The following is a 9,080-nucleotide window of genomic DNA, read 5'->3' on the forward strand; positions in this document are numbered from 1 at the left end:
TAATCAAATATTTTGATAGTTGAATGCACTATTTATGATAAAGAATATTATATGAATATATATTTTCACTATTAAAGATTTTTCTTTGTTATACAGAGTGTGATTAAGCTTAGAATTTGATAATTAAAGATAAAATATTACGGAGTAGATTTTATGCACCTTTTTTTTCCTATAATAGCGAAATTCTATTTAAATGTTAATACTGTTATAGGTGTATAACAGTCATTCGCCATAGCAGTCAAAAAATTTCGGACGCAATGATGTTGTTATAGAGAGGTTTGACTGTATTAACACATAAATTGGACATTGCTTTAGACATATAAAATACTTTTGAGTTGTAAATTGAAATTAAGTTATCTATATTCAATTTTGAATATATGTATAACGATATTAATATTATTGTAGATGTGATGAATACTCTAATACAGCACTTTGTTTAAAAGAAACACAAAAATAAGTTTATTTTGAAAAGTACTTTTTATGAAAAGCACTTTTTTTGAGAAGCAGTTTATGTTTGGCCAATTAATTTAAAAAAACACTTTTGAGCAACAATTAGCATTTGACCAAGCTTTTAAAAAGTGTTTTTAAGTTTATTTTTCTCAAAAATGCTTCTGGGGAAAATCTACTTTTTTTAGCTTTTGAAAAACTGCTTCTACTACTTTCCAAAAGTACTTATTTTCTCTCAAAAGTTTAGCCAAACACCTTACTTTTTTAAAACTAAGCATTTTTTGAAAAAAAATAATAATTACTTTTGGAGAAAAATAAGTTTGGCCAAACAGGCTATAGACTTTAAACTGATTTATTATGTTGTAATATAAAATGAATATTAATAATAATAAAATAAAAAAAAACGAATCTATACTTGTATTTTAAGAGTATTACTGTGTATATATTGAATTTGAATGCAATAACTACATAAATTAAATATTGCTATATTTATTTTATTATTTATATTTAACTTCCTTCCTTTTTTGGAGGACCTGGTTGTTGATTACTAATGATTTTGTTTCTATAATTAAGCCTTACATTAAGGGATAAGATCCTTTATAATTCGTTGATTTCAAATATGGAGAGAGGGCGCCATAAATTCAAATCCCATTCATAAAAATTGTACATTTCACCATCCAAGAATTATAGTATCTATTCACTGTGAATTATCAGATGATGAATTCTACAGATTCAATGAAGACTCTTTTGGCCACTAGTGGCGGTGACACTGTTAAGTTATTTGACCTGTCATTAGAACCCCGTGATCCCTGCATTCTTAGTTACACTCCTTCACCTGGTTTCCAAGTTAACTCCGTCAAATGGAACCATACGAGTTAATTCTCATCCTATGAAACTTTTGATTCTTTATGGTGTGTTCGGTACGGAGGAAAATGTTTTCTAGGAAAATAAGTGATTTCTTTCTAATTGTCTTCTGTTTGTTACGTTAGCATAAAACGTAGCATTTATATATAATCTAGACAATACTGTGGGGATTGGGTTTGGGATTGCAGTGGGGATGGGGTAGGTGGTGTGGGTAGGGGTGGTGGTCTGGTTAAAATTACATTATTTATACATGGTTAAAATTATTTTTTATGTATATATAATAGCTGTTGAACCCTTTTTGGAATCTTAGTGTGTTTACTTTTTCATATTTTGAACCCCCTAGTGAAAATTGTGACACCGTCACAGGGGTGAAGATGAGGTGAGTTCGAAGGTGGGGAGTAGACAATCAGTGTCGAATTCTATTTGTGTAACTTGTTTTTCCTACTTTCATTAGGAAACTCATGTTCCTAAATTTTTAAGAACTTAATGTCCCAAACAAAAAGTTTTCTAAAATTTTTGATCAACCGAACATGAGAAAATTGAAAATTATACTGTCCTCCATACCGAACACTCCCTATGTTAATGTCAACTATTTACTGTTTCGGGTAATGGATATAATTTGGACGCTGTGGGTGTTGTAGATTTGGTGGTGGCAAGTGGCGGAGATGACAAGAAGATATCTTTGTGGAGGAAAAATGGACAGACTTTGGGGACTCTGGCTGGCAGTGATGGTGGTGATTATATCGAGGTACTTGTATTTACCTTTTGACGTTTTGGCTGTCAAATTTAGTTATGTTGAAATTTAAGATTATTTGTTTTACCAGCCACCGCAAAATATGCATGTTTAGATTTTTTGTGTTTTTAAAATGTTTCGCTTAATAAATAGACAACCCTTTAAACTTACCAATAATTTGATTTATACATTCGAACTAAGGCTGGTTCCAATTGAGCACGTCTGTGCTCAAGCATTAATTACGTAGATAAAATAAAGACTTAAAATATGTCACCTCATTTAATTATATACATTTGCCTCATAAGCCGTAAAACGTCAAGCCAATTCCAATTGAGGTTGATGTGTATACTTAAGGACATGTTATACTTTATGTGGTTAATTTAACTAGGAATATATGCTTGAGAGCGTGTGAAAAAGTTCTTTCAAAATTTGAACCGAAAGTGTCTAATAGGAATACTTTATTATGTGTCTAGGTGCTCAATTGAAACAAACCTTAATTCGAGTGTCTAAATAGAATTTGCTGGCAAGTTTAAGAGGTAGTACATGTATTAGGGCAGAATGTTCTTTTCTCTACTTATAAACACGATCAAATTTTGTATTCCCTTAATTCCCAGTTATTTCAATGGATTTTGGTATAGCTTTCTTTGGAAATTGTGAATTTTGAGAGGTGTATGCTGCTGAATTGAGTCATGCTCATATGATAAATTTTCTATTAGAGTACACAGGACAGGTCTCAGTGAACATGTTCTCACATATTAGAGGAGATTAAAATCAGCTTCCAAGACATAATAGCATACACACTAATACATTTAGAAAGGAGACATTTTAGACCACTGAAACTATTCTACACATTGACCAGGCTGCTTTTTCCATATACAATTTATGCTACACGGTAATTCTGTGCTGTGCTCATAACATAATAAAGTAGGCTAAAGGGAAATTTTACTTAGTAGTGACTTCAAACACTGATTTTTTTTTTAATAAAGAAACTTCAAATTTTGATTTTTTAATAATACACTGATGGTGTCACTTTCATAAGTGGATACTTCTAGCTCGTTTTAAAGCGTTGAAGAGAGAGATAGGATATTCTAAAGATAGTTGTTGAGGAATATGGCACTTAAATATTCTCCAATATTTTGTGGTCTCTAGGGGCTTCTTTGTTTCAGGAATTAAATGATAAGTTTTCCACATAGTATTAGGAGTGTTAAATACCAACTTAAAGGTCTCAGTAAAACATCTGCATGACATCTTTTGAACCTGCAATAATTTGTTAAGCGGGAGTCAGCATGATGCCGTTTTGGGTAAATCAGAACAGGGCCTTTGTCATTGGCTTATTAGAAAACCATAAGTTTACTACTGTATTTACTGATAAAAATAGAAAACCATAATGTACATCGGTATAAATGGAATCCGCTTGCTGTAGATGTTGGGTTCACCGCTAGGATTGAATGGGACAAAGATATAGGTTGATGTAAAGAAGAATCCTGGATAAATGTGTGATAATTGCTATCCTGTGGCAAAATGTGAAGATAAGAAGATTGGTTAGAGTAAAATTAGCTTCCTATCCCATCCCCCATTACCTAACATGGGTCTTCAGCATAAGCTTTCAACATTGTTTAGTGGGCTGTCAATCAATTACTAATAATTACTGTATATCACTTGCAGGAGTCTATTTCAACAATTAACTTTAGCAGCAAAGCAACCAGATACATTTGTTCTGGAGGCAGTGGTCAAGTTGTACGAATATGGGATTTGCAGCGGAAGCGTTGCATCAAATGGTTGAAAGGTCATACTGATACTATTAGCAGTGTAATGTACAACTGCAAAGATGAGCACTTAGCTTCTATCAGTCTTAATGGGAATCTTATACTTCACAACCTTGCATCTGGTGCAAAGGCTGCTGAACTCAAGGATCCAAATTGCCAGGTAACACCTGGAATTTGCTTTTGGTGTTTGAAATGATGCTTTGTTTTCTGATGCCATTGTTCTTTGTTTGATCATCGCAAGATCAGGTTTTGAGAGTGCTTGATTATTCTAAGATCAGCAGGCATGTATTGGTAACAGCTGGTGACGATGGATCTGTCCACTTGTGGGATACTACTGGTCGCAGTCCCAGGGTTTGTTTTATGGCATTTTGGTGTTCTGAAATGATAAAAGTTTGATTTGGTTACATATTGTGTTACTGTCTAGATCCCTCTTAGTTAAAAGGGTTATTACCCTGGAGAATTACTACGGAATTCCTTTTCTTTCTCCTCGCTATCTGAATTAGCAAGTCAACTCTTAGATCTAACTTAGCTAAACTGGTTTAGCAATAGGGCAATGATATAGAACATTTCTGGCAGAGTGTTTCCTAAAACAAGCATCGGTTATCCATTTGCAACTTACAACTGTTACTTCACAACGGATTTGAAAGTCTTTTACTCCTAAAAAGAGAAATCTATCATTGACTTTGCGTTATGGCAGTCTGTTACTCATGAAAAGAGAAATTTATGGCTGCTAAAAGGGGCTGTGACTGTTAGAAGCACTAATCTTTATATCTTGTGAACTTCAAGTTGGAGTGTGGGCTTGCACGTGCTGTATGAAAAACTGAATAATGGATTTGCCTACTAGATTTTCAAAAAGAATGTCTCTTTCATTTTTGGCAACTTCTTGATTCCAACTTTCCACATGGCATGTTTAAGACAACAAGACTAAAAGGCATTTTCATACATTCTACATATTTTTAATTTAAGACCACAAGATATAAAAGTCTTTTTACTTTCTTAAACTTCGTGCCAAGTCCAAACCCGACAAACAAATTGAATCGTAAGGAGTAATGTTTTTTTTCAAAAAAAAAAAAAAAAAAAAAAAAAAAAAAAGGGAGAAAAAACTGAATAAGCCTTTATGAAATTTTATGAAGTTTTCTGAGAGAGAATTATTTCTGAACCTCCCAATCCTTGTCTCATTACATACTTCGCCTCCCTACCTGCTGAAGTTAAGAATATGCCGTCGTCCTTCATCTGATCCTTCTCCCCTGCCCTTCCTTTTCCTGCTCTTACCTCCTCTATTTCTTTGAAAGATAAATGTGGATTTTTCTTCCCCACTTCCTTGACATGTTAATTTTTTTTACCATTGTTAATTTAGTACCAAATCCCTCTATAACAACATCATTATACACATATAACAGCATTTGACAAATAGTAATTGGCTTTTATAAGCAAAAATGACGTCAAATCCATAGCTTAATCACACTTTGTATAAAGAAGGGAAATCTTTTAATGATGGAAATACATATTTATATAATATTGTGTCATAAATAGTGTATTAAAGTATCAAAATATTTGGTCAATATCTCTAGACCTATTATTGGTAATATTAGAGATTCTATTTCTATAAAGATGGTTAATTATATATTACCAAAAAAGAAGATAATTGTTATATAGAAGGGGTAATTTTACAAAGAGTTTACTGTTATAAAGATGGTTGTTGTTATTATAGGTAAAAACTATTTTAGAGAGGTAAAATATAACATAAAAGTCGGTTCCGCAAAAAACTTGCCTGTTACAGTGAGGTGTTGTTTTAGAGAGGTCTTACTGTAGTTTGACTCTTTCTGTTGATGTTTCTCACTTGTATCTGTCTTGCCTGCTGTATGCAATTCGATTCGTTTGATGACTAGTAAATCTTTTTTTTTATAGGTTTCTTGGCTAAAACAGCATTCTGCGCCAACTTCTGGCATTAGTATCTCACCATCAAATGACAAGGTTCTTTTCTCTATTATATTCACTTACTGTTACACCTTCTGCACGCGGTTATATTGGAACTTGGAAGAAGTATAGATTCGCCTTCTGGGCAAATGATGGGAAGTATTTACTTAGATGTGGTTTCACACTTATGATTGCAGATTGTTGGTAGTGTTGGTATGGATAAGAAGTTGTACACTTATGACTCGGGCTCAAGAAGGCCATCATTTTGCATCCCTTATGAAGCACCTTTTTCTTCACTGGCATTCAGTGATGATGGCTTCACTCTAGCAGCTGGAACAAGTAGTGGCCGTGTGGTATTCTACGACGTTCGTGGAAAACCACAACCCTTGACTGTTTTACGCGCTTATGGAAATTCTGAGGTTCTTTATTATTCTCTTCCTATGAAAGTATATTGTGTTAAAGATCAATTTTTCCTCGACTGTCAAATCTTGTTGTGTCATTTCATTACCTTGGTCGACGAAAAATGAGAGAAAGAAATGAAAAATTCAGTTCCTATTGCTAAAGGATGGAAATATCAAACCATAGAATAAGTCTACATGTACTAAGCTGATTATGTCGACTGGTTGTTTTAGATTATACCTTCTGGATGAAGAAGATAGGAGTGGTTATCCATGCAGTGGTCAATGGGGCAAGAGGAGTGGGAGGAGGAGGAGGCGGGCAGTTAGGTGATCCACTGGTGGTCCTTTCAATCTGGCATGCAGATGTTGAAAGGTTAAGGATAGCCAGCATTGGCGTCTTGCGGTGGAGGTGGTCCCACTAGCTGTTGACCACCTGCCATGATATGCTCAGGATGTGGCAATAGGTTCCAAATATAGCACCTCACTTAGTCAAGCATGGCAGCCACATTTCTGATTGGTCAAATGTGGAAAAGAATTGAAGACACTTCTCAATTCCAGAAATCAAAAACTTTGTTTAATAGATTATCTTTCTTTCTTCCTTGGCTAAATGTTTCTTTGTGTCATTTGTATATCTAGGGTAGACCAATGTGCATAATCTGGAAGATGGTACACATGTTGGCTTTTGGGTGTTGGGTGCAGGGAGCTGGTCTAAGAATAGATATCAGTACAGATAGACCAACAAGTTCTGGTTGTCTTATATATTTTGTTTATCATTTGCTGTTCATCTTGTTGAATTTAGTTCTGTTCCTCATTGTTGAAGCTAGCTTGCTGCTAGTTTCTGATTTACCTCCTCTTAAAAGCAAAGTTGATATTAATTTACAGGCTGTGACAAGTTTATGCTGGCAAAGATCAAAACCTGTAATGGTCAATGAAAGCAATTGCACAACAGAGATAGCTCTTCTAGGCAGTTGTGTGGAGGACTCAATTTTAATGCCTGATCCACTTCCTGCTATCATATCATCAAGTTCCAGAACCGCAGTTCATTCAGGTTTTGTGGACTCATTTTCTTTTCCAGCAGGCAGTGCAGGATCTACATCTGGGACCGAGGAAACACCCATACAAAGTAGCTTGTGGAAAGGTGGATCTTTGGCAAGATTACATGCTCCTCATAACTTCAAGGATGATATGGATGTCTTTTCCCCTCTTGTCGAAGTTAGGCCAATTACGCCTTCATTTGATGAGTTGTGGGATGATCATCAAGGTTTCAAAAAGGATCTTGATCAGACATCTTTGCTATTTCCTTCAGAAGCTTGGGGTGGTGAGAGATTATCTGATAGATTAACTCACATTCAGCAGTCAGGAAACATGCCTTCTCGTTTTGCAATCTCGACATCTGGTCCTCTTGCACCAGGAAATATGTTATCTGGATTACAGGATACTGTTCCAGCAACTCAGAATATCAGCTCTTTGACCAGTTCTAATTTGAGTTTGGCAAAGTTGTGCATTAAAGAAAATCCAAATGAAGAAAATTCTCTAGGATCATCACGACATGTTCCCTCTAGTTCCACATCTTTTTCACTCGGAACAAAAGACATTTCAGGGCAGGGCACTACACCGTCATTCAGTGATGGCATCCAGTCAGTTGGTTCTTCACAAACTCAAGCTGAAACAAGGGAGAAGCTTTTGAATAGCTTGTTGTCTAGGTCTGCCACGTCATCTGCTATAGCAGCTGGCGTTTTTCAAGCAATGAATGTAAGAAACTAAAAAAAAAAAAAAACTGGCTGTTCTGTTTATCTTAGGCCTCATTTGTTTTGATTCATCATGGATGTTTTCACCTTTTGTGTTATCTGGATTACGGCTGAAACTAAAAAAAAAAAAAAAAAAAAAACTGGCTGTTCTGTTTATCTTAGGCCTCATTTGTTATGATTCATCATGGATGTTTTCACCTTTTGCCGTAATGATGAATTATTCCAAATGCCATAGACTTACCTTTTTAATAAAAAGTTCACATTTGACCTACAAATCTTACAGGCTGAAATCACGCAATCACAAAGGTCCACTCTGCCTGAGTTGCAGCAGAGAAGTCCTACCCAACCATTTCAAAGTACGCAAGAAGAAACTCTTTCTGCCTTTGAAAAATCCGCTCTTGAGTATATGAGGAATCTTCATTTAGATATGACAAGACAAAATCATATGCTGCAGGTACATTTCTTACTTTCGTACTTCCTAGTTCTTCAGTTGTATAGTATCTGTTGCATTTATGAAAAAAAAAAAAAGTTGTATAGTATCTGTTGCATTTATGAAAAAAAAAAAAGTTGTATAGTATCTGTTGCTTAAGACTTTTGAACATTATGCAGGAAAACCTAGCAGAAGTGATGAAAGAGGTTCAATTAAATCGGAGAGAATTACAGAAGCTTCGTCAGGATAATCAGTACATACTCAGCAAATTATACATGTGCATATAAGATTTCTTATACTCAAGAAATAAAGATGTTCTGCTACGGCATATGTTCATCCTGAGACAAGTGTGAACAAGCAGCAGTTTTTTACCAAAATGCAACAGATTTTTCTTCAATACTTTGAAACTATGTCTGCTTGAAGACACGAAGATTTATTTGGATGGGCATACACATGGACTGATATTCAGGTCTTAAATTTTGTATTTTGCTCATTCTTCAGTTTTTCACCAAAGGTTCCAATAAATGGTTGAAGTTAGCTAACAGGAGCATGCTGCAGTTTCCATTTGCAGTGAATTCTCAGCAAAAAAACAAAAAAACAAAAAACAAAAAAGGGGGGGTGGTGGTGGTGGTGGCCAATTTTCTCAGTAGCATAACTTGAATTTGATGCCCCAAGAACTTGCCACTCTAGGGGTAGCCTTCTATGAAATAAATACATAACTACTATAAAGCAGCAACCTTTCCTACTCTCCCCAGACCACACTTGTGGGATTACATT

At 34.9% G+C, this 9,080-nt stretch overlaps 1 protein-coding gene across 1 annotated transcript; it reads left to right on the forward strand.

Moving 5' to 3' along the window:
• The first annotated feature begins 1,164 nt into the window (after window positions 1-1,164).
• On the forward strand, window positions 1,165-8,764 carry LOC132051573 (protein NEDD1-like). Its single transcript, XM_059442710.1, has 9 exons — window positions 1,165-1,321; window positions 1,953-2,059; window positions 3,710-3,970; window positions 4,057-4,161; window positions 5,719-5,784; window positions 5,925-6,146; window positions 7,008-7,877; window positions 8,157-8,327; window positions 8,441-8,764. Exons 1-9 carry the CDS (start codon window positions 1,165-1,167, stop codon window positions 8,588-8,590), a joined length of 2,109 nt encoding a protein of 702 aa, XP_059298693.1. The 3' UTR covers window positions 8,591-8,764.
• Window positions 8,765-9,080: the final 316 nt, after the last annotated feature.

This window comes from Lycium ferocissimum, chromosome 4 (genome assembly GCF_029784015.1).
Source record: "Lycium ferocissimum isolate CSIRO_LF1 chromosome 4, AGI_CSIRO_Lferr_CH_V1, whole genome shotgun sequence".
NCBI lineage: Eukaryota > Viridiplantae > Streptophyta > Magnoliopsida > Solanales > Solanaceae > Lycium > Lycium ferocissimum.

Excerpts from the sequence above, each read along its gene's own strand:
- LOC132051573 (XM_059442710.1), top strand. The coding sequence starts at position 1,165 with ATGAATTCTACAGATTCAATGAAGACTCTTTTGGCCACTAGTGGCGGT. Across the intron at positions 5,785-5,924 it reads TCTCACCATCAAATGACAAG|ATTGTTGGTAGTGTTGGTAT; the intron begins GTTCTTTTCTCT and ends TTATGATTGCAG. Across the intron at positions 8,328-8,440 it reads GACAAAATCATATGCTGCAG|TTGTATAGTATCTGTTGCTT; the intron begins GTACATTTCTTA and ends AAAAAAAAAAAG.